A 25,236-nucleotide genomic window follows, 5' to 3' on the forward strand; every position below is an offset into this window, starting at 1 on the left:
AGCGTCCCCGTCGGAGCGGGTCAGACACGCGGAACCGGTCCGGTCCGTGCCGTGCGGAGCCGGTCCGTGCGGCGCGGCCGCAGTCCCGGAGGCTGGCGGCGCCGCCCCCGGTGCCGGCGGGCGCGGGGCGGGCCGGGAGCGCGGAAGTGCGGGGCCGCGGGGCCGGCGGCAGCCGAGGGCGGGCCCCGGCCCGGCGCCGCAGCCCCCAGCCCGCCATGGGCCGCCGCGCCGGCTGAGCGGCCCCTCGTCCGGGCCCGACCCGCCCCAGCGCCGCCGTCCCTCGCCGCAGGTGCCGCCGCCGCGTTCCCGGGACAGGAACCGCCGCGGGCCCGGCCGGCGGCCGCCCAGGCCGGGGAGGAGCCGCCGGAGAAGCGATGCAGGAAGGTGAGTGGCCACGGGACAGAGTGGCCGTGCCGGCCCCCAGGCACTTGAGAGAGTACCCAGAAGAGCCCCATGTCAACCATCCTCTTGTCCAGCCACCTACACATCCACTTTCCATCCTTTTCTACATTCTCTGGGTGCAAGAGCATCCCTGTTCTTCCAGTCTTCCCTGCCTGCTGGGATGGGTGTCCCTCTTGAAGCCCACCGTGCTTGGCCGCTGGGTGAGGGTGAGATGCTGGGCCGTGACTGCAGTGTTGCTCCCACCTCCACCTGCTGTTTCTCCACAGCCATTGTCATAACCGAGCAGCCAGTCTCTGTCTCTGTCCCGGTGGGATACTCCTTCACACTGCGGTGCCGAGCCCAGGGACAAACCTCGCTGCAGTTCCAGTGGTTTTGTCAGTACCAGGTAAGGATGGGGTGGCCCTGTGTGTGGTACCAGGCTGGGTCCCTGCACACGGTGGGGGAGCTGAGGGAGGGGAGGAAACCCGGGGTTTACACTTTTGTTGCTCTTACAAGGGGCTTCCTAGTGCCTTCTACGGCCAGCAGTGAGGAGGGAATTGCTGCCCACTGCCTATGTTTTCCTTTTAGTCTGACTGCCGCCTGATTCCTGGAGCAACCAACCAAGACCTGCCCATCATTGCAGAGCAGACCCAGCTGTACACCTGCAGAGTCAATGACCTCCACAGAAATGCTGTCTTCTCTGACTGGGTGAAAGTAGAGGTCCATCAGTGTGTTGCCAGAGGTACAAGGCTGTCTTTTATTTTATGTATTATGGAATCACAGAATGGTTTGGGTTGGAAGGGACCTTCAGCTTGTCTTGTTCCATCTTTTGCCATGGGCTGGGACACCTTTCACTGGACCAGGTTGCTCCAAGCCTTGTCCACATGCAGTTGCACCTCATGGTTGCAGTGGGTTTCCCGGAGTTATTCTGGATATTGGGACTGGAAGAAACCATCTGGCTACTTCAAAGCTGACCAAAAATAACTTGGGGTGTGGTTTACCTTAGAATGTTGACTGCACCTTTGTCAGGAAAGGGCGAGGATCAGGTTTGGGAAGCCAGAGGCAGGGCTTTGGTGTGGCCTTTACTATCATAGGCATTGCTCCCGAGGTTTCCCTGCTCCCCAAGGAGAAAGGTGAAGTACTGATAATCAAAAATGGTGTTGTTTGCTGTCTCTGTGGAGGGAGGACCAATTTTGTCTTGCTGCCTTGCAGGTCTGCCCCCTCAGCTGTGGCAAGGAGAACCAGTCATTGTCCTGAACCCCAGTGAGCAGCAGGTGGAGGTGGGGCAGCCACTGCAGCTGCAGTGTGCTGCCATGGGGGTCCCAGCCCCCAGCTACCAGTGGTACCGCAATGGGAACCTGCTGGAGCAGCAGAAGAGAAAAAAACTCCTGGTAAGGTTTTCTGGGGATAGTACAGGAGCTTTGGGTGCTGAGGTGGGTAATGGGAGAAGCTGATTGCAGGGTTGTGAGAAAGCCCTCCATGTATCATCCTGCTGCTTTGGTAGCTGGCTGAATGACTCTGTGTGAAGGGGGAATATGTTTTATGGATTTCTTTCGAAGCTGTGGGTATTCCTCTAAGAAGTAGCCAATCCATAGATGCATCAAGGGGTTTCAGCATGTCTCTTGTACCCTTTTATGCAGAGACGTGGGAACAGTTACTGTCTGTGTGTGGAGGGGACTGTGGATTGATGGAGCTGCAGGAATGCTGTCTGTCTCCTGGAGACCTAGAAGGAAATGTGGTTGGTCCTGACAGAAAAGAGTCAGGAAGGCAGTAGAGGGGCTGGCTTTATTTTGTGTCTCTGGTTCAATGTAAATCAGTGATGTCTTCTTGAATCAAGAAAGGAGATTTCCTTCCAGAGCATCACCTGAAGGGCACAAGGACAAGACATCAAGTCTCTTCTCAGTAGTGGTCAATGGTATTACAGGTGGTCTTAGATGGTATTACATGGTGGCCTTAGATTGCATTTCTGATGGAAAAGTTCAGTCTGAGCTCTAAGAAGAGGTTATTTTTGGAGGTGGATGGTGCTGTGCTGGAGCCAGAAAAGCAGCAACATGCTTGGAGGTATTCACGGCTTGAATAGGCAGGGCTATGGCCTGCCAGACTCAGTGATGGCTTTAGTCCCTCTCTGAGCAAGATCTTGGGCTAGAGAACTGGAGTCCTTGCAGCTGGTACTGCTCTGGTTTTTGTCCCTGTCCCAATTCTTTGTGAGGCAAAGTCTCTGCAAACAGCAGGAAAAATACTTTTTATTCCATGAACATGAGTGTCTTAGGCACATCCTGGCAGGGAGCTTCAAACTTTCACCATAAATAATGTGATTTAACTTTTGATCTGCCTAGATCACCCACACCAAGGTCAGTGACTCGGGCACGTACCTCTGCTGTGCCTCCAACAGGCACGGAGAGCATTGGACCAACGCCGTGGACGTTCACATCGGTGAGCAGAGCCAGCCCACATCACTTTGCTGCAAGTCACCTGGTGGGAGATGTAATTAGAGGGGACAGAGGAATTTGGTGCTCTCTGGAGGTGCTGAGCTGGTGAACGAGGACCATAAGCAGAATTCCTCCATACTGGGGCTCTGAGGGAGCAAAGGGAGCAGCAGCTGGAAAACCCCCTAAATGCAGTGTTCCGCAGGTGGGATGCTGCTGGGCCCTGTAGTGTGTCTGACACCTGCTGTGTGAGGGCAGGCTCAGTGCTCTCAGCTGCTCTCTGCCATTTTCTTGCCATGCCAAGGTGCTGCTTTCACAGTTCCAGGCCAAATCATAGCAGGCTCCTGTGGCCATACTCATTTCCAGTCTCGCTGACGTGAAGGATGTGCTTGGATACAGAGCTGAAGAGGATAGTGTTTATTTGAGAAGATTCAGGCCCCTTGGGCTGGCAGCTGAGGGCTGATGCTGTATGAGTGATGGATCCCAGGGAGAAGATTTGTTCCCAGAGCCTCAGGCATGCTCCACTTCTGGCTGCTTTGGCCCTCTACCTTTACCTTATGTGAGGCAGGAATAGCACAGGCTGACTTTGCTGGCTCTTTACTCCACCTAGAGATTTTTCTATGCCATAAGCTTCTTATCCTGCCTTTTAGCCTGGCTTCAAAATTTCTCCAAAGTGCAAACTGATCTTGTGTAGCCAGGGAGCACTCTGCCTGGCTCCTCACAGCTGGCAAAACACATCCTGGGGAGACAGACAGACAGTGAGAAAAGGACACACAAAAGATTGGGTTGGGTTTAATGTATTACTGCTGGGGAACTTTTACAGGTGCCTCTGTCAGAAGGTGAAAAAGGATGAATGCAGCTTTTCAGGCATCTCTCGTGCATCAGCAACACTGGTTCAGGGGCTAAAGGTCTTGAAGATCCATGAGATTTATGCAATTTATCCTTAATTTCTTCTTTTAGAGCATGTAGGGTTCTAGAATTTTCTCCTGGGCTGGATTTTAAAATTTATTTCTGATGGAAATAGGAAAAGCTGGAGCTGTTAGGGTAATGATGATTTTAAGAGACTGGAAGTGCTCAGGCAGGAGGGCTTGTGGGCCGAAGTGAGTGGCTTTTCTGAGCCCAGAACTGCTCAAACAACAGGGGAAGGCAGAGCAGGGAGATGCAGAACCCTGGGAATATTATTGCAATCAAAAGCAAACAGAGCAGCTTCCTCTGCACTGGACATTTCTGGGGAGAAACTGTTTTGGAGCTTTTATTGACCTTGAGTCATTGTGTTTGCTTTTGCTGCAGCGAGGTAGCAGGTGAGTCACATCAGGTGTGAGCTTTTCCATGTTGACCCTCCTTCCCTGGTCTGCCACTTCTCCAGGCTTTGCTTCCCAGCTGCTCAGGATGTCATAAATCAGGCTGGATTTCATAAATCCTCCTAACATCAGACCCATGTCTTCAAGGTTAGCAGTCAGGCTGTGAAGGAGTTGCTTGAGGCATGTTGGTTGTGCAGATCCTCTGTGTGTTTGATCCAGCTGTGCGTTGTTGGGTTTATTGGAGCAGAATTCAGACCTGGCACTGGGTGCTGAGCCCAGGCTCACTGAGCCCAGGCTTACAATTTCCCTCTTTCTTTCCCAGGTACGTGTGGCTCCGGAAAGTTTTTTGGTGAGTACTGTCATCTTTTCTTCCTGAGCAATTATTCCCTTAATTAAAAGCCAGGCTCCAGGGTGGATGGAAGGACAAGGCATGGGAGCACTTTTTCTGCAGAGAAAACCTTTATGATCATATTGCCACAGGCTCTGCACTTTTGGATTAGAGCTGCACAGTATAAGATGAGTCCCATCCTCTGCCAAGCCATGATCTTTTTCAGCAAGTGGAGTGAGATTATTCCTAACGAGCAACTGAGTCTTAAGCTCTGTGCCTGCGAAATGATTTTAAAAGTGTTGTTCAAATGACAACTTACCCTACTCGAAATACCTCCTCAGAGCAGGGCAAAGTTCCATGCTCCCACCACCACTAAATGACGTAAATCTCATTTTTTTACAGTGGGAAGTGGGGATAAAATCAAAGCAGGAGCCATGGGTTTCTCTTCTTCAGCCCTGTGAAGGAAAGGATGCCTCAGCCTGGCTCTTGGTTATCAAGTGAAAACTTTTCAAGCCTTTCTGTCAAAATGATTGTGTATTTTGTCAAAGTGTTGAGTGCTCCAGGCTTGCAGCAGCCTAGGGTCTATCCTTGCTGCCTCTTTCCTTAGATTGCCCATATCCTCACTCCAACAGGAGGAGGGGAGATCTTGCCTCCCGCTGAGCATTTTCAGCTTTTTCACTTGGTGTTTGTTTTAGCTACAGGCAAAATAGCACTTTTAGTGGGCAACAACCGCTACCAGCATCACCCCAACCTCATGGCTCCTGTGAGGGATGTGTTTGAGCTGAGTCGTCTTCTGAAACATCTGGGCTTCCAGGTTGTCTCCCTGCTGGATCTGAACAAGGCTGAGATGGCGACGGCAGTCAGTCGGTTCCTGCAGCTCCTGGGGAAGGGAGTCTATGGTAAGGCCAAGCCAGCTCAGCCACCTGCCTGTGCTGAGGAGGGATGAGGCAATTTTCTGAACAGCTATTGGATTAAAAGAGAAGAAATTGAACGTTGCTGTCTTAGGGGAGACAGGCATCAGTACCAGGCTTGGCAGGAGCCCTTGGATGAGTGTAGCTTAGTTTTGGCAGGTTATAGTCAGGCAAAGTGGGTGTTTCTACAACGTGGCTCACCTGCAGTCCCAACAGCATTGGCTCACAGTGAGTTTTTGGGGAGCCAGTGCTTCCAATAGTGAATGGGAAAAGGAGGTTTTGATTTTTTTCCTTGGATTGAGGAGACTGACTGATTCCCCTCCCAGCCCCCCACTCATGTGTGAGGAGGGGAGCTCCTTTTGAGCCCTGACTGCTGCATCTGGTCATGATTTCCTTGTTTCTCTTTCCTGAAGGTCTAATTTGGGCCCCTTACAACCCTTTTGCAGAAGAGCATTCCCAGCTGCAGGTGGCTTTGAGGTTGGGGTTTGTGCTTAATTGTGCACTGTGCTCACTAAGGAAGTGTTCCTCAACCAGCAGATCTTGTGGATCACAGGTGTTCAGATTTGGTAGTGAAAGTGGCATCTTTGGGGTCCCTGAGATTGTCCCAGCCCAAGAGATACCCTGAAAACACCTTGCAGGTGGTTTTTTCTTTGCTTCCAAACCTCAGTGTGAGGCTTACATGCCAGCTGAGTGGCACACAGACAGTGAAAGTCAGCGTGGGCTAATTGCAGGCTAGCATTCAGCATGAGGTTTGGAGGTTGTGCAATGGATGGGGACCTGGCTACGAAGTAAAAGCTGCACAACCACCTTGTTCTGGGAAGCACTGACTCATCAGGGGAAGCTGAGCTGGCGGGAAGGGCCGTGCGCAGTCCTGGCGCTATGTGTGAGCACATCACCTATGACAGCCTATTCCCATGACTTCACTAGCAGCTTCCTTTTGTTATTGCTCTCTAAAACCCTCTTGTATCCCAGGCTTTGCCTCCTCTCCCAGGCCAGAGTCATCCCAGCTGCCATTCTTACCCTCTATCCATGGCATGTGAGGACCAAATGGCATTTTATCCATGGCTCTTCCTAACCACTGGAGAGGAAAAAATGCTTGGAAACAGCAAACCTTTCATATTGTCATGCCTTGTTTAAACTTCTAGACTTTCTCTGATTCATGGCCTCTGATCCTGGCAAAATTAATGTTGTGTGCTGTCAGGAAAAACAGTAACAGCTGAGTTGAGTGTGAGGCAATGCCTGCTTAGGTTGAGGTTTTCTTAACAGCTCTCCAGGCTGAGTGGTGTGCTACTCTCTGAAGACAGTGAACCCCAGTGTGGGCTGGATCCAGCAGTGATTAAGTTCAGGATTCTTGCCACATTCGCTGCAATCCTAATTTAATGGTGGGACACTGGGTCAGGCTGCCTACTGAATGCCCCAGTTGTGGTGAGATAGCAGCTCCAGGACCAACTCATGCAGCCTGTTAAAGACCCCAGAGGTGCCTGTGACAGCCAGACCTGTACATCTGTGTGTGTTGGACATGCTCCTGGGGCATCCCAGTGTTCTTGCTTGAGGAATCGGGAGGTGCCACCTCCCGTGTAGCAACCAGCAGAGCTGAAGTCAGCAGAGCTTTGTGTAGACATACAGAGCAGGGAGGGGGCTGACTGGTGAACATGAACCTCCATGGGCTGGTGCTCATTGCCCCTTGTTGTATGGTCTATGCTGATGAGAGCAGTTGGGCTTTTTGGTCTCTGTAACTGTCCTTCCAGGAACTGTAGGCTTTTTTGAGACTTTCTTCCACATCTCCAGACCATCCCAGCACAGCTCCCAGGCCTGGATCCTGAAGTGTTCAAAAAACAAGTGGATGTGGCACTGCATGATGTGGTTTAGTGTAGTTCAGTCCGTGGTTGGACTTCATGATCTTGGGGGTCTTTTCCAATCCTAATGATTCTGTGATCCAAAGAATGGAGGTGGTGGGTTATCAGGCTGCTTTTCCTCCAGATCTCATCTTAGAAAAGCTGCATAGAATTTTCAAAGGCCTTTAACATCCTCTAAGTGATTTAATTATTCCACCCTCAGGTGAATGAGGAATCCCTGTGGATGTTATTTTGAGCATCTTAAAAAGTCACAAATAAAAAAACAAAAAAAAAAAGTTAGAAATGCTCTGAGAGCAGAAAATTGTGAGTGGAATACTAGGAATATGGAGTAATGCCTTTATTAAGCCTCATGCTGACATTTCCTGCATTTTAAGCAGTGCTTAGAACTTCCCCTTTTTATTTTGGTACGCAGAAGTTTTTCTGTGATGAGCAGTTCTGACTCATACAATGTGGGAAGAACTCAGAATAAAACATCCTTTTCCCTCTCTGAGCAAATTGTTGACTTTCAAGTTCAGGAGGAGAGATTCAGTCCAGGAGATGTTGGAGAAGTTGCTCAGGTGATGTGAAACTCGCCTCTTTTGGTTTGAACACCAGTCTTTGTGGTTTATGTAGCATAGGCAGCACTTGGTGGTACATCCAGGTACTCAACAAGACCTCGAAAGTTAGAAGAGCTAAGGATTTAATCATTCATTGTGGGCTTTCCTGTAGTATTTCCTTTTTTTCTGAGCCTCGGTGATGTTGCCTGGTAAGAGATGTCATCACTTCCCTTGCATGTACAGGCAGAGGGTCAAAAGCCACCAGTGCTCAGTTGATGCTGTTATTTACTACAATGACACAAGACTCTGACTTCAGAAGGCTGAAAATGACTCTTTTATTTTGGGGATGTGTCTCCTTTATATACTTTTTTGCACAGACCGGTTTGATTTGTGACAAGAAGATAAACTTCTTCAATCACATTGGTCAGACCAGAGGGACATGAAGAAGAAGTCCCTCCTAGAGAAAAGAATGTAAGAATAGTACAGTTACAAAAACACTTCCCTTGTTTACAGAAAATTCCCCGGGAAAAGAATTTCAGAAAACCAAAACATCTCAGGCACGAAACCTGGCTACACTCAATGGCTCAAGGGCCCCAACTTACATCTAATTTTTCTAGAAGGCTTCCTGCTGTCCTCTTAGGGGAGGGTTTTGTGGCTTTGGTTTGCAAGTTATGAAAGTTTAAAGCTTCTGCAAATCAGAGCCTGCTGTCTTTGACTGGCAATCCGCAAGAAGAGGAGCCCAAATCTCATGGCACCTGTGAAAATGGCCATTTGAGAAACTTTCCATTGTCTCCTGAGAATAGAAACCAAAGGCAACTCAAGGTCTTTTTGACTATGAGGTCATGTTTTCCACTTTCCACATGATGAGATCATGCTTTCAGCCCTTCAGCTTCTGCCCCTGTTGCTACATCCTTGCAGAATCAGACCAAAGTGAGCATTCTGCCAAGTGCAGGGGCAGGAACAGCGGAGGGAAAATGGAGGAGAGGTTATTCACTGAAGTGTGGGCTTTGGCACTGAATCTGAGTGAAGAATTTCTCCTGCTGTTGGCTCTTAGCTGCTTTTTTCCATTTCTGACCTCTCGCTCTTCACTGTCCCCAGTTGCAGTAACACAACCCTATGCGTCACCTCACAGAGCTATTTTTAACCCATTTCAATTCCCCAAGTTGGCTTTCACCAACCAGCAGCCCTCAGGCAGTGTCATTGCTTCCTGGGAGGGGTAGCCAGCCACTGTGCAGCTTCCTTTTGAGAAGCTCCAGCCTGCTTGGGGATCCCCTGCCAGCCGTTCACTGAACACAGGGCTTGGAGAGGAGCCCCAGCTTAGGCCATGCCAAGCTCCCCAGTGCTGGCTTCCCGCCAGGATGGCTCTGTGTTGCCGTCTCTTGGGAAGGCAGAAACCATTACTAAAGTTTCATGTGCTTAAAAGTAAAACCCAAAATTCTTGTTGGGTCTTGGGCTTCCCATCAGCATCTGCAGGAGTCTGACTCTTCCCCTGCCTAACAGGGCTGGTGCCTGGTTTGAGATTGTTGAAGCCCATGGTCCTCATGTTCTGGACATCTGAAGAACTCATCTCTCTCTGTGTCTAATTTTTCACCAGCTTACAGGTGTGTGAACACAGGCAGACCTTTGAACTTGAGAATGTTTCCCATCACCTAATCAGTTGTAAGTCTCTTCTCCAAAACTAGGAAACTGAGGAGCCTCTCATTTTAATGGCTGTTGATGTATTTTCCATCCATTCTGTACCTTTATTCCTTCCAAGAGCTTAGCACCAACCAAAACGTTGTCCAGTGGTGAAATTCAGCCTGGCAGGTACTGAGCCTGGATGTTGTAGCACAGAGGTTTGGAAGGTTTAGAAGCCTGTAAACCCAGGGCCTTTCAGGACACAAACAGTGCAGGGATCCACAAGTACAGGAGAGCCTCTTGGGGCTGCTTCCAGCTCTAATGAAGGGAATAAATTGGGAAAAAGTTGAAATTGTGATGTCAGTGTAGCTCCAGTTCCATAGGAGCTACTGGTCTAGGTCTGTGCTGCAGCAGTATTCCTTCAGGACAGGAGGTGGGACGTGGCCATGGGGAGCTGGTTACAGACCTGCAGGTTGGCATCCTGGTTCATCCTCTCCTCTCCCTGTTCCCAGCTGTGTTCTACTATGCTGGGCACGGGTACGAACATGTGGGGAGGAACTACATGGTGCCTGTTGATGCTCCACAACCCTATGCCCCTGAGAACTGCATCAGCGTGCAGAGGATCCTCCAGAAGATGCAGCAGCAGCAGACAGCCCTGAACATCATCCTGCTGGACACCTGCAGGAAGTGGTAGGGGCCTCTTCCCCCTTTCTCACCTGGGCTGGGTGTTCAGAGGGCTGGGGGAGGGTGGCCATCCTCAGCTGTGGGTTTTGGCAGCCCCTGTGGCTACCATGTGCCCCGTGGTGCTGCTGAGCCTCTGTCAGAGGTTATTGATCTGTGCCATAAAGTCAAGCCCGTTGTCAGGTCCTGCAGGGTGTCCTGGGGGATGGGTCCGTCATGTGTTAGTGCAGAGGGCATCAGACCTGGTCTGAGATCGGCTGGAGACCCCTCCTTTTGGTTTTTTGAGGTGAAGAAGTCTGCCAAATGCAGGCAGGTTTCCTCAAGCCTGTGGAGGGATGGTTCTGCATGGCGTGAGTTGTTGGCTGAAACTCAGCACAGGTTCTTTTGCGTTTCAAGCCTGACCCATCTGACCTGATCTTGCTGATTGTGTGCTTTCCTGGTCCATATTTCCCACATGCTCAGGCTGGGAGTGTTCAGTTCACCTCTCTTCTCCTGACTGTGTTCTTGTTAACATGTGTGAGAAGAGTACAATATGGCAGGGAAAATATTTTAAGCCCTGCTACTTGTTTTTTACTGGCCTTAAATCCTTCTGAAGTGCTCATGTTGTGAAGCTGCTGCTGCTGAGGTCAGAGATCAGCATTTTCCCACTTTCTGTGGAAAACCCATCATCCTCCCTTGGCCTGCAGACTTCTATCCTGCTGCAGGAAATTACTACCTGTCCAATTTCAGCAGAGGTGGGTGGATTATTGCAGTAGAAGCTGTCATTAGTTCATTTAGTTCAGCTCCTGAGGCAGATTTACAGGTCAGAAAAGACCTGGAGAGCAAATGTGGGAATATCTTTCTCTTTGTGCTGTGGTTCCTGCCCTAAGAATTGGAAAGACAACAGGGCTTTTGACACCCTGAGAGAGCTGCCAGCCCCTGGAGAGGTGCCTTTTAGCTGCAGTGGTGGGGCTGCTTGCTTTGAATAGCTTAAAGCTGGCTGTGCTGGGACTTGTCCCACAGCTCTGCAGGAGCTTGATGTCCCTCGATGCTGCCCTGAACTCCCCAGAGTGGAGCATCCTCTTTCTCCCTTGCTGCCATTGAGAGCAGAGTGTGTTGCTTTCCTGGCATTCCTCCTCAGGATGATAAGAGGCAGAGGATGTCCTGCAGCCAAGCAGGAACACTTGGCTCTCATGGATCCTCTGCTGGAGCTGGACTGGTGCGGCTCTGGGCTGCTGGTGTGCCTCTGAGGGCAGTGTGTGGTGGGGAGGCAGGATGGGGGCTGCACAGGGACCACCAGTGCAAGTGTTAACAGTCTATAAAACAGCTTTTGAGCTGTTGTTTATCTTCTTTTGAGCTGCTGTTTATCTTCCTTTGAGCTGCCTGTCTCCTTCCTTGGAATTTCCATTGGTTCCTTTGCTCAGTGGAGTCTCAGTAGTGCTCTGGAAGAGGATGCAGTGTGAGATCTGCTGTTACATTTAGGCAAAGTTGTGCAGCTGGTTTTCTCTCTCCTTCCCCAAAGTTCACATCCACTTTTCCACAGCAAGCATAGCACTTCATACAGTGGATGTTATTAACCCTGATCTTTTGGGGGCAGGAGCTCTCTCCTGAGCTCATTTTTTCTTGAGAAGTCACCATTTCAGCGCAGGAGAGCATCTGGATTTCATAGCTGTGTGTTTACACCACTGTGTAAAATAAGGCTGCCAGGGCCTCCTTTCCCAACACCAGTCCCAACACCTCCTGGTCAGACTGATGCTGCAGGTCTGTCACAGCTTATTCATGAAGCTGTGTCTGTGCTAACAGGGAGCTCACGCAGAGTTTCTCCTCACCCCATGTGTTGGCATCAGAAATGTCAGGGTGGTGAGAAGCACATCTCCATTTGCCAGGTGGGAGCAGATGCTCAGCTTTACCAGGGGAGGAATCAGAGCACAGAGCCCATGTGTAGCCTCATACATTTATATGCTGATTTTGGGTGGATGTGATTGCCTTTTCCAGGAACTCCCTGATTTATCCTTGGACATGGAACCAAAGATTTCTGCATTAAATTAAGAGCAGTTGAAGAGCACATAAATCAATACTCAGATTTAGAAACATGTCTCTTTTGTCACAATTTCTCTTCTGATCATCTTTAGGACAACTTACACAAGCCAGTTGAATTCTGCCATTAAACATCTCCAAACTGTGGCCCCAGCAGTAGGTGACGTGCTGGCTGCTGGCAATACCCCTGTCTTTTCTGCTCTCCTTAGTGTGCCAGCTCCAGCCCCAGGACACTGGAATTGGATGAATGACACACATGAATTACATGGATTAATGCTGCCTCTGTGCCTGGTTCTTGTCGCCGTGTGACTGGGAACAGCTCCGAGTCACTGGTGTGAACTGGAGGCAGCTTGTCCCCACCTGTCAGTCTGGCTGCAGTCAAGTGGACAAGGTTTAACCATTCAGTGCAAACAATATATCTTTTTTGTTGGAAATCAGATCCTGTCACCATGGATCTACCTGATTTTGGAAATAATAGGGGCTGTGCTCATTCAGCATCTAGACTGAGGTGCCAGGAGCAGTTCTAGGTTTTGAGACTCGTGTGTGTCCTCATCCCATCTCAGGGGGATCTGGGGGTGTATCATCCATAGTCTGCTTTGGTTCCCCAAGACAAAAGTGTGTGCATGGTCTGGAAGAGCCCGTGGGATGTTCCAGACCCCCAGCAAAGACAACTGAGCTGTAATCATGGTGCTGTGCACCTCTGACTTCTTGAGGGACAGTTGTCAATTGGGCCACGGTGAACTTGTGTGTTCTTTGCACTGTGGTGCTTCCTGGAGTTGTTAAAATCCAGCCTCTGTAGGGAGGTGGTGACATGCACCCACAGCTCCAGGTTGTGGCACAGCTTCAGGCTCAGGGCAAGGAGCAGCTTACCAGTGCAGATAAATCACAGCTGGATATAGCTACTCCTTTCCCTATGGTTTGGGTTTTTGGGGGACTCCCAGCTTTAGTCTCTCTGGTTATATCCAAGGTGAGAGTTGATGTTACTGCCATCCCTAAGAGATGGACATGAGGAGTGTGTGGGATTTGTCCCCTCCAGCTGACAGATGTCCTTGACGTTGACTTGTGCCTTTGCCTCCTCTCCAGGTACAACCCAGGATGTGCCTTGTCCCAGGTGCAGCCCCTGGAGCCCTGGGGAAACACTGTCTATGGCTATTCCACGTAAGTGACTTCACCATCCCCACACCCTCACACAGGACCAGACTCTGGTACAGCCCTGTTTCCTCTCATCTTTCATGCATGGGGAGGATGCTGGAGAGGGTTCTTGCATGTTCCCTCTGGCTCTCACCCTCCATTGCTGGGTTTGCTGGTCAGACACTTCTGTCCTTCTTGCTGCCATCAGCCTGTGCTTCAGTTACAAGTTGCATGTGAAGGTAACATCAGCTCCTGTTACCTGTTATTCTGCCTGATACTCCAGGTGCATGTCCCATGAGCAGCCCACCCAAAGCTTCCTGAGATACTGGGTGTTATTTACTGATCCAGTGCCAGTTCCACTGGCTTTTCACCTTTGTCACCTTCCTGGGCTGGCAAAAGAGACTCTGCTGTCCTATCCCATTCTCTTCTACTGTTTCTTCCCATCCTGTGGCCTGCCCATCCTCTCTGGGGTACAACCAAAGCACTCTGTGTTATTCCTTGAGAAGCTCATTTGACCCAACCAATAGAGTCTGGATAGAGTTGGCCACCCCAGACTCACCTTGGACTTCATGCTCAATGAAAAACTGCAAGGACTCTGGAGAAATATCCTTACTCTTGCAGGAGCGAAGATGCAGAAGCCTATGAATTGCAGGATGGAGAGTTCAGCTCTGGGATCTTCATGAAATACCTGAAGAAACACATTCTGCAGCAGAAGAAGGTTACACACATGCTGGAGGATGTGTTAGAAGGTAAGAGAAGCTAGAAACCACTTGCTTCAGTGGCAGGGGTCAGAAGAGGCAGCAGAGACTGAGTGGCTCCACGTCATCCCATCCCACCCTATCCCATCCCATTCCAGGCAGCCCACCATTCTTCCCTAAAATCCAAATCACAGGCCATGCCCCATGGGAGCTTTCAGTAGCCTGTGAGCAGCATGGAGACATTCATCTAGGGCCTGAAAGGAAGGGAGATCACTAAGGAACCTGGAGTGATCCTTGTGCTTGCAACTGCTTCCCACAGACATTGGCCGTGATCCCCTGGTCACTGGGAAGCAGGTGATGGAGATCAAGCACACTCTGAAGGAAGCCCGGTCCCTGACAGACCCCATCTGTCCCTCGGGAGCAGCCGCAGAGCACTGGGGACACGGCCAAGGTGAGCTGTGCAGGGTGTGGAGAGGAGGGAACTGGGGCTGCCTGTGCCCCTCAGGGACACTGCTGTGCAGGGAGGTGTTGACAGGACCCTCCAAGGAGTTGATTGTGCTTGAATTTCCCTTCCAGAGCTGCCGAGCAAAACTGTCACCTTCCCGTGTGGGGCACGGGTGGAGCTCCACTTCCTGCGGCTCTTCTCCAACCTGATGTTCGTGTGTGCCAAGCCACAGCCACCCCTGGCCCACGTCACTGACCCCCAGCTCCTGCTCCACCAGCTTGCTGTGAGTGCTCTGGCCAGGCCCCTTCCTGGGCTGCTTTCCCCAGGTCAGAGGTGGGGAGGATGGTTGGGCTGAGTCCTGAGGGATGGGACTGGCTGATCCCAGGTGAAAAAGGATCCCCTTCCTCTGCATACACCTCTTTGAGGCTCCTTCCACATCTCAGTGGATTCCCTGCCTTGCTCCTCATGCATCACAAAAAAGATTTGGCAGCAGTTTGATGCCTTTAAGCAGTTATCCCTCAGATTGATTTCTGGCCTGCCTGATTAAATTATTGCATTTAATCTGATTGAGGCCAAGAGCTATTCTGTTTTCTGTGTTACAAAGTAGGTCTGGCTTTTTCACTTATGCCTAATTTAGCCTGCTGTGCTAATATATCTTAATGCAACACTATATTCCTTCCCAGCTGAGCTGTACCAGCTTCCTTGAACCCTTTCTCAGACCTTTCCTCACAGACCACGTGCCCATTGTGGGCTTTAGTGATGGTCTCCATGCCACTTCTACAGATTTATTTTGCTGCTCCTGTCTGTAACCATCTTCCTTGTTTTCTGTAGTCCTTCTGCTGAAGCATAGCTCATTTGTGGTGGATTTTTGGTCCTTGTTTCTCGTGGAGGCACACTGCTCCTCAGCACATTGGGGTCACTGATGCAGCGTGATGTATCCAGGAGGTTTGGAGCCTGATCCTGCCCATTCCTAAGCTGCAGCATCGCTTCCCCTTGTGAGCATCATGCATGAAAATTGTGTGTGTGTGAGCCTGTATTTGTGTGCTTTGCCCTATGTCAGTGACTGGGGGGAAGGGCTGACCCAGGTGTCTGCTCCTGCCTCTGGACCTGTCTCAGGGGGGACCAGAGAGACAAAAAAGGACTCCACTACAGCCAGATCCCTCTTGTCCTAGTGCATGATGGAGCTGGCTCACACTGAGCTCCTGTGCTGTCCTTCCTGCTCCACCTCAGACATCACAGCAGCCACCCCGCCCCTGTGGGATCCCTGAGATGCCATGGGGGGCACTGGGCTCCCTCTAGGATCCTGTCAGCGCTGCTGGGGGCCCCCTAAACCCCATGTGCATGGCTGAGCTGCAGGAGCTGGAGGCTGAAGGCCAGCCACACCAGGCTGAATGTGAGGTTGTAAGCCCTGGGGATTGATCCCAGAGGGCTGTTTCATTGAGGAAATGGGGAATGTAGGAAATGGGAGTTTTCCCATCATTTTCCACATTGTAGTTACCAAAGGGAATCAAATGGGCTTGCTGTGGGTTTGCCAGGAATAATTACGATGGAATTTTCTAGCATTGATCCACTTTTTTAGTTGTCCCATATTCCCTCCCATCCTGTGTTTTGCCTTCCATTTTTACCTGACAAGCACTGCCTTTAGAGGGAGAGACTGCTCTAGCATATGACCCAAGGTGTTCCCATTTTTTTTCTCTCTACTCTTTGAATCATAGCTTTTTAAAAACCTTTATGTTGGATCTCCTTGTTTTCCAGACACTTGATCTGGAACTGTTTGACGTAATGGCCTTGCCAATCAACCCTCCCCCAATTTATTTAGAATATCCCTGTTTCTGGGCCAGCTAAAACCTGGCCTTGCCAATTCCTGGGCACTATCTTCATTAAAAAAAACACATTCCACCATTGGGAAAGGTTTATAAATAATTATGGATTGTCTAAAAAATTAATTTAGAAAATCCTTTTCTCCTTTTTTCCCTATACAGCCAAAAATGATAAAAGGGAGTATGGTAGGGAATTAGTTTGTGGAACAGGAGGCTGTGGAGGCTGGGAATTTAGCAGACTGCAGATACTTGTGGATAATGAGTTGCTGTCAGCTGACACAGGCTTTGAATCTCATGTGCCAGGGCTTTAATTGATCCCTTGAGATCAGAGTCATGGAATGTTTGGGTTTGGAGGGGATCTCTGCACATGATCCAGTGCAGCCCTCCTCCTAAAGCAGGCACACCAGGCTGCTCCTTCCCCAGGTGAATGTCTTGAAGGTCAGTAGGCTGGAGAACCGTGTGTGTGGGACACAGCCCTGGAGAGCTGGTGTATTTTCAAGGATCCTGATGAACAGGGAGTCAAGCAAAGGCATGAGGAGGCCTGAATGGATTTGCTGGGGGCTCCTAACTGAGCTCACACATGAAAAGGTGTGTGAGAGGTGGAAGCAGGGGCAGGTAGTGTAAGAGGACCATAGAGATGGGGCTCAGAAAGCCAAACCCACGTGGAGCAGGATTTGGGGACAACAAGAAAGGCTTCTAAAAGTATCTCAGGACTCCCAGAGCCCTGAAACTAAGGAGAGGATCTGGAGTGAGGGAGACACTTGGAGAAGGAGCAGGACCAGGTCAGGGAGTGCCAAACCAGCTGGACATTTAGAAACATCCAGGGCCTGATGGGGACACCCATGAGGTGCTGAGGGAGCTGGAGATCAGACTGTGAGCACACTTTCCATCTCCTCATGATCTTCCTGAGTCCTGGAAAAAAGCCAGTGTGTCACTCCTGCCTTCCAGGAGGGCAAGAATTAAGATTTGGGGAGCTCCAGGAGGGTCAACCTCACTGTGATCTCAGAGAAGGTGTCAGAGCCAATAACCCCTAAACACAGAAAGGACAAGGAGGTGACTGGGAGCAGCTAAAATAGATTGCAAAGGGCCTCCATGCCTGATAACCTGATGCTTTCTGCATCAAAGTGACGAGCTCAGGGGACGAGGCAAGGGCAGTGGATATTGTTTATCCTCCATCTATGTCCAATTCCAGCTCCTCAGCATAAGGGAGACATAGATATACTGGAGAGACTCTGGCAAAGGGTCATGGAGATGATGAAGTGGTTGAAGCACCTCCCCTGTAGGGAAAAGCTGAGAGAGCTGGGGCTGTTTGTCCTGTGGAAGGACAGGCTCAGGAAGGACTCATCCAGGTCTACAGATACCTGCATGGAGGGTGCAAAGAGGAAGGATCCAGGTTCTTCCCAGTGGTGCCCAGTGCCAGGACTGGAGGCCATGGGTACACACTGATACACAGGAAATTCCACTTAAAACTAAGAGAAAGCTTTCTTTCTTGGAGGGTGGTTGAATATGTTTGGGCTTTTTGGAAAATCAGGGCTGTGGGATTGGTTTTTATTTTCACTGATCTTATTAAATACACAGATCCCATAACACCAAGTGTCTCTGCAAGGTGCTACAAAGCAGATTTTAGGAGGATTTGGATAACTGAAGGTACAGTTTGAGGCCAAGGCTGTTATTCAGCAGATGCAAGTTCCTGCACATGAGCAAGAATAAAAAGTATTGTCAGCATGGGATGAGCAGTGAGTGGAGAACCAGTTCTAGTCAGAGCCCAAAACAGCTGAAGCAACAAAAATAGGGCACAAAACTGTGGCAAGGTTGCAAACAAGAGCTCTGAGATTTGTGTGAGATCCTGTCTGGCTCTCCTGGCTATTGCTGGTACACTGGGTCCATTTTTGGGTCCATGCTTCATGGAAAAAAAAGTGTGCCAACTAAAACACAGACAAAGTAATGAAAGGAAGGAGCAAGGCAATTGTAGTTTAGTCAAGGAAAGCAGAAATGTTGATTTTATGGGGCCTTAAAATATATAAAAAGTTGTTTCCAACATGCAAGTAAGTCATGCTTTGAATTGCAGGGAGGAAGTTCCAAAGTGGAGATGACATTCTCCCGAATCTCTAATTTAACCCTGCCCCTGCATGGGAAGCCATTCTCCCCTTGTCCTGTCACTCCAGGTCCTTGTCCCAGGTCCCTCTCCAGCTCTCCTGGAGCCCCTTTAGACCCTGGAAGGGGCACTGAGGTTTTCCTGGAGCCTTCTCTCCTCTAACTGAACATCCCCAGCTCTCCCAGCCTGGCTTCAGAGCAGAGGGGCTCTAGACCTCAGAGCATCTCTATGGCCTCCTCTGGACTCGCTCCAGCAGCTCCACGTCCTGCTGCTGTTGGACCCTGGGCTGGGGGCAGCTCTGCAGGTCAGAGCATGTGCTGGAGGATGGAGCTGGCTGGACACGACAGGGCTAGGCCCTCCTTTCTGCAGCCATGCTGCCAAAGCCCTGTGTCAGCAGCACCTGGCTGATCTGCTTCCTGCCTCTTTTGTCTCCAGGTTTAGTCTCCATTCACTGGCCTGATCTTCCCCAAGCTCCCTCCAGTTTATCTTTCCAGTAATGAGCTGCCAAGTGCAGAGATGGATTTGGCTTTCTCTTGCACAGAGATGAATGATGTTTCCTCAGCCTCCAGTGACCCACTGCATCATTGATGGTTCTACTCCTGTTCCACCAGCCTTGCATGCAGGGGTGATCCTGATGCCTGCAGATCCCAGCCAGCATTTGGGATCCAGTGTTTTTCCTCATACTCTCCTGGCCAGAACCAAATCACTTTGGCCACTTGCAGGCAGCAGTTCAGGGAAGGCCAGGAAGAGCTCCCAGGGCTTTTCCAACTTCTGCCTCCCCAAATACCCTAACAGCCTCCTTCACTAGCCTGCCCAGCACAACTTCTCCTGCTAAGGATCACACTGGGATGGTTGCCAGAGCTAGCTGGCAAAGGGAAACCTTTTGGAAGGGGCTGGTAGACTGTGGTCTGTCACCTGTTCTGGAGGCCTCCAGTCCAAAGCACCAAGGACCTGGTCACAGCCCCAAGGCTGCCAGAGCTCCAGGAGCATTTGGACAATTCTCTCAGACACAGAGTGGAATTGTTGGGGTGTCTTTCCCGGGCAAGGAGTTGAACTCAATGACTTTTCCTTCCAACTCAGGATATTCCATGATTATAACTTCATAAGGCCTTTATTCCCTTGTCTCTTCCTCGGGTATAAGTAGCTCCACAATTCAATTGGTATTGAAGAGTACCTCATAGACACAGTGCTGTTTTGGTTAAATTTGAGTAACTCAGCAAGAATTGGCAATTCTGTAGATGGTGAGGGGCTAAATCAGCACTCAGCACAACTCAGAGCTTCCAGCTGTGGCTTTGGAAAACTTGTTCCCTCTGTGACGCACTGCTGGCACTAACAGTGGTTGTGATAGAGCTGGTGCTGCTTCCTTCTCTGCTGAAAATCCCACTGTACCCCATTTTTCACAGTAAGATGTACTCAGGGTCTTCTCATTGATATGCACAAGGCAAGTGTGTAAAGCCTCTGCATTCCTGTTGCTTTCTGTAGTGCTTCCATTAGGATACACAGCATTTCCACCAGGCAATGTGTTAATCAAAGCCCTGAGCACATCTTTGATAGGCAGTTGTGCCTCAATGCTTCATGCTGATGCTGAAATTTCCTTGCATTTCCTCTTGTTTTCCTGACCCAGGAGGCAGATGACTTGGCCATCCAGAGGGAGAGCTGTCTGGACCATGTGGAGACTCTGCTCGCCTCTGTGTACAAGCGGGAGGAGCTGGACTGCGTCTTCCAGCTCTGTGCACTGCAGAAAATTCAGGTAGAGAGTAGCCAGGTGCAAATTTCCACAGTTCTCCTGTATTCTCATGGAACTGGTGTCCCCATCCACATGGCTGGAGCTGGATATGCCTCTCTGAGCACGTGTCTGTGTCAGTGTCACATGCAGACCAAAGAGGAGCTTGTTGATCTCCAAGGCACAAAAGCCACCCTGTTTATGGAACCACAGAATTACAGACTGTTTTGGGTTAGGGGAGATCTTGAAACTCATCTCATTCCATAGGCAGGGACACCTTCCACTATCCCAGGTTGCTCCAAACCCCATCCAAGCTGACCTTGGATGCTTCCAGTGCTGGGGCAGCCAGAGATTCTCTGGACAACCTGTGCCAGGGCCTCCCCACCCTCACACAGAGGAATTGCTTCCCAATATCTGATGTAACCCTGCCTTCTGGCAGTGGGAAGCCATTCCCCCTTGTCTTATTACTCCAGACCCTTGTCCCAAGCCCCTCTCCAGCTCTCCTGGAGCCCCTTTAGGCACTGAAAGGGGCTCTGAAGTCATCTTGGATCCTTCTCTTCTCCAGGCTGGACACACCCAGCTCTCCCAGTATGTTTCCATAGGAGAGCACTGTCCTTTCACCTCACCTTTTCCACCTCAGCAAAATTTTTGTGATTTACAGTCGGGCTGCAGAACCTGAGCGTGGATGCTCTTTGCTTTGTGTTGTCTCCCCTGCCTGACCTTATTGTCAAAGCTGACCCACAGCAGCCTCTGCTGGGAGCAGAGAGCGGCATCACTGGTCATGGATTGTTCTAATTTTCTGTGCTGCCTGGCCAGGGAGGCTGCTCTTTGCCCCATCAACCCCGGGGAGGTCAGACCTGCCCAGTTATTTCAGGTGAAGGAATGTCTCACTAGGCTGTGTGCTTTGCCTGAGAGATGAGCTCATGGGCTGGCCAGGATCTCAGTCATCACAGTAACACTGCCAAGCCTGATCCAAGCTGTGCCTCTTTGGCACATTTCAAAACACCCTCAAACTATTTAAAGACCATGAGAGAAGCAGAATCGCTTGTCTCCTGGCTTGTCTCTCCTCAAACAGCAGTATGCACCTTGTTTATACTTGGATTTTTCTTCCTCCCCTAACACACAGCCAGTGAATCTTACACCAAGTGCTGCTCTCAAGCTGCTGCCTGGATCTGCCTACAGCAAGTTCTGCTTGGTCTGTACATGATGTGCTTCAGCATATGGCAGTGCTTTCAGTTCTGGATTGCTCCTGGAGCTCTTTTCTTAACCTTTCTCAGTTGTTCTGCATTGCTTTTAAGTGCAGACAGGAGACCAGGACAGGCATTGCCTGCCAAAATCTTCATGTTCCATTATACATCTTCCTGCTCTTCACAGGTGTTTCAGGCACAGTGCCGTGCTGGGGGTCTGTTTTCAGGGGTTTGACTGCCATGAATGTGGTTATTCTCTTAGTTCTTCATCTTGTATAAATTTCTAAAATAGTGCTAGGCTGTGAGTAGATCCCTGTGGAGCACTGCTGGTTAAAGCTATTGGCTTTTACAGTGTGAGGCGTGTTTTAGTTCATAGAATCCCAGAATAATTTGGACTAGAAGGGACCTTAAAGCTCATGTGGACCTAAATCTCGTTCTACCCCCTGCCATGGGCAGGGACACCTTGCACTAGATCAGGGTGCTCCAAGCCCCATCCAACCTGGCCTTGAACATTTCCAGGGCTGTAAGTGGTTCCTGCTTTCCTCTCCCATGTGCATTACTGTTGGCTGTGGTGCAGCTGCTCCTGCTCCTCTTTGCCCACATCCCAGGGGTGATGCTCACAGTGACAGTGCCCTGATGGAACTGATGGGATCCCACATGGCCTGATTCCAGGAGAAGTCCTGAAATCCAGAATCCATGGCTGAGGCCTGCAAGCGTCGTGAGCTGTATAAGTGTGTACAGCTCATTTTCTCTGGCAGTAGTGTTGCTCCATCGTGCCACAGCATGGGGCTGTGAGCCTGCACAGCAGCCAGCCAAGGCTCCTTTCTGGCAGCAGCAGTAGGAAACCTCTGCTTCCAATCTAATTCTCCCGTTCACTTTGTGTTCTTTGCTCTCCCCTTCCAGACAGATGTGGTCCTGCAGTTGGATTTGCATTACGTCCGGCCAAGCACAAAACAGAGGACTTGTGAAAGCCTGCAAATGACCCTCCACAAATCCCTGCTGAGGCAGTTTTTCAGCCAGAGGAGTGACTCCCAGCCGGCTCCTGCCCGCGCGGGCAGCGTGTGCCTGCAGGACGCGCTGGTGCTGAGCACGGACCCCAAGGGCTCCCTGAGCACAGGCTCTGGCCACAGCTTGCCCAGCAGCAGCCCCTCCACCTTCAGCAGTGAGCCCGAGGAGAACGATGAGAGCGACCTGGGCGAGCTCTGCATGGCCCTGCTTCGGGCTGGCCCGGGGCAGGACGGGCCCTGAGCCTCACCTGGGGAGCTGCTCTTTCAATTGAGGCCTCGATTGGAGTGCTAAATCTGTCAGAATCCGTCAGCTGCTTCCCAGCCTTGGCATCGCCCTGTCTGAATGAGGCCAAGGCTGCTTTTTTGGAAAGGTTTCTCCTATCTGCACCCTGTGATGTGCAGGGCCTCAGTTCCCACGGGGAGTATTCCCTGTCCCATGGGAGTGTTGGGATCAGCGGGGAGTCAGTGTGGTGTCTGGCAGAGGACAGGGGCACCCAGCAGTCATAACATGGCTGGGCAAAAATGGTGTTGCTGCAAGGCAAGGGCACAGGCTGGTGTTTTCTGCCTGAAAACAAATGTTGATGCGTTGAATGTGATGAGAAGCCCACAAACACTACAGTCCCCTCTGGCTCAAATCCCAGCCACAACTGCTGGATTTCACCAACCTGTGCAAGGGACACAGGGCTGCACCTTGGGAACCAGGTGAAATAGTGTAGGCTCTTCACAGAGTCCCAGTGTGGATTCCTTCCCGTGCTGGTGTCAAAGCACGTGTTAAGTTATACATTTATGTATTTCTGAAGCATGTATTTATAATGGGGAGGGAAGACAGTGACTTGCCAGGAAAAGGAAGGTCAGATGTTCCATCCAGTGTGTTGAAGGCTGGTGTTCCACTGGACCAGGAATAGCATCCAGGTAGGTGCACATCCAGGCACGTGCCCCTTCCAGCGTGGTACAGGGGCATTAAAGGGTGTTCAGCCCCCTGCAGTTCTGAGTTCTCAGGTGCGGAATGTTCTGTGGGAGAGATAAAATGTACCAGGATTGAGAAAGGATAACCTCAAAAATGTTATTAGTGCAAATTGTTTTGTCTGTGTGCCTGTCTGTGCTGTGGGCAACCTCAAGCACTACATGGAGAACCAGCAGTCCAGGGAGAGCCAGAGGTGAACAGGGCCCCAAGGGCAGCCTAGGTGGGCACAGGCCCCTCCCTGACACGTTTGATAAAGGTGATTGCTCAGTAATGGCCAGTGACCCTAGGGAAGTGTGGGCTCTCCATCTTTGGAGGACAGTTCACTTTGGACAGTTCACATTGGCAGAAGGTGCCAATGACCTGATCCAGGCTGGCTGAGGGCTGGACCAGAGACCACTGGAAGTCCCTTCTGGCTGCTGTGGTCCTGTGGAAGAAAGAGGTTGGAGGGCAGAACTTGAGAGGTCAAGGGTAGCAGGGTGGGGAGAATGCCTGAGCTCTGTCTTGCTTTGGGTTGGAGGCAGAATTTTCTCAGTTTTGCTCTCCTTCACCAGTGAAGATACATCCCTGTCTGTGGTGTCAGTTGCAGCATAGAAAAATCTGAAATGTTGCTTCCAGAAAAACCATCCTACAAGTGCTGGAAACCTGTCCAAAGAGAACAGAGGAGGCTTTTATTCTCACAGTGAGTAGAGCCAAGGGAAAGAAGACAGGCCCCAGCTGGCTGCAGACTAGAAAGTTTCCTAGAAAAAATTCTAAAGCTAAAAAAAAAAAAAATTTCAGAGGATGTAGCTTAAATAAGATGGGCTGATAGAGAAGCTAAACCAGAAAATAATGAACTAATTTCAAGAAGAACCAAAGATCAACTCAACACCAGCAGCCAATGGGGATAGGTCAGTCAATGGGGACATGGCTCAGCAGGCATTTGGGAGGAGCTGGGGCTCTTGTTGCCTCTGTGAGGATTATTCACACCCTCCTGTGCTGTTGAGGCACAGCTTGTTCCTGGCTCACATTATCATGCCAAGTGTCATCTAATGTGAATATTTCTCTCATTCAAAGCACGGCTGTTTATTTTTCTGAATAAAACACTATTGGTGTTTTTAATGCACAAAGCTCCAGGTGGCTCTGAGTTAACAGTTTATTTTCCCTCTAATTGCCACAGTGTAACTTAATATTGATCTGCTGGGGCTTCATGCTTCCAGCTTGAGCTTCTAGGCTCTGCTGGGTGAGCATTGTTTCTTTTTTTAGGTAACTAAAAATACTGAAGTTTGGATTTAGAAGGCAGATCAAGTGACTAGATAGGATGAAATTATGTCAGGTGAAATGTGTAGATGGAAATAAAGTCCTCATTCGTTGTGATTTGTCCATCTTCTTTTTAAGTGTGGCTCTTGGGTGGCTTAGGAGGTCTCCTGTCTTTGTGCCAACCACAGCACTTGTCCCTGTCATCAGTTCTGCTGCTTCTCCAAGGAGACCCTGCAGCCGAGCCCAGGGGAACCACCACATTCCCCTGGTGGTTCATTCCATGAGGTGGTGGTTTGTCATGGCTGGGAACTTGCTGAATTGCCAAGGTGGACTTGGTGCCCTGAGCCTCAGCTGGAGTCATTGTAGGAGGGGATGGAACTATGGATCCTTCCTCCCCAACTTTACATGTGAAATCCTAACTCCCTCATGGTGGTTAAATTGTTCAGTGACAATAAATTTTCCTGGAGATCTGTGTTTATATCTTCCAGCACCCAGTACAGACAAGGCATCCCAAGGTTGCCATCTGTCTCTTAACCACGTCCTTTCCATTCTGCACCTTGGGCTCCACAACCCACTGGGCCACCTGGAAGGGTGGGAAGGGAGGAGTGCCTAAGCAGCAGCAGACAAAGTGGGATCAAGACATCAGCTCCAGTTTGCATTCCCTTTCTGCCTCCTTACCTTCCACAGCCATTGCCCTCCACACCCTCCCTTCCTGGGCCAGTCTGTGCCCAGAGGCTACAAACAGCACTTAGAACCATTTTTGTAGGTAATACTGGTGCTTTCCTTCACCCAAGTCTTCAAAAAGCACCAAGTGAACTGAAGCTTTAAAACAATGTATGACAAAAATAGCAGCACCTAAATATTCAATGATGTTATT

At 50.2% G+C, this 25,236-nt stretch overlaps 1 protein-coding gene across 3 annotated transcripts; it reads left to right on the forward strand.

Annotated features, from left to right (window-relative positions):
• Positions 1-340: 340 nt before the first annotated feature.
• Positions 341-24,476, forward strand: LOC136367152 (mucosa-associated lymphoid tissue lymphoma translocation protein 1-like). Of its 3 annotated transcripts, none has more exons than XM_066328604.1 (14): positions 341-384; positions 669-787; positions 970-1,123; positions 1,594-1,772; positions 2,718-2,865; positions 4,431-4,457; positions 5,132-5,335; positions 9,869-10,046; positions 13,137-13,211; positions 13,806-13,933; positions 14,202-14,333; positions 14,459-14,610; positions 19,867-19,992; positions 22,056-24,476. In XM_066328604.1, the coding sequence occupies exons 1-14, from the start codon at positions 375-377 to the stop codon at positions 22,398-22,400; spliced, it is 1,977 nt and encodes a 658-aa protein (XP_066184701.1). In that variant the 5' UTR covers positions 341-374; the 3' UTR covers positions 22,401-24,476. The 3 variants fall into 3 exon arrangements, with proteins under 3 accessions (XP_066184701.1, XP_066184702.1, XP_066184703.1); XM_066328605.1 differs by having other exon boundaries at positions 2,718-2,814; XM_066328606.1 differs by lacking the exon at positions 19,867-19,992.
• Positions 24,477-25,236: the final 760 nt, after the last annotated feature.

This window comes from Sylvia atricapilla, chromosome 13, assembly GCF_009819655.1.
Source record: "Sylvia atricapilla isolate bSylAtr1 chromosome 13, bSylAtr1.pri, whole genome shotgun sequence".
NCBI lineage: Eukaryota > Metazoa > Chordata > Aves > Passeriformes > Sylviidae > Sylvia > Sylvia atricapilla.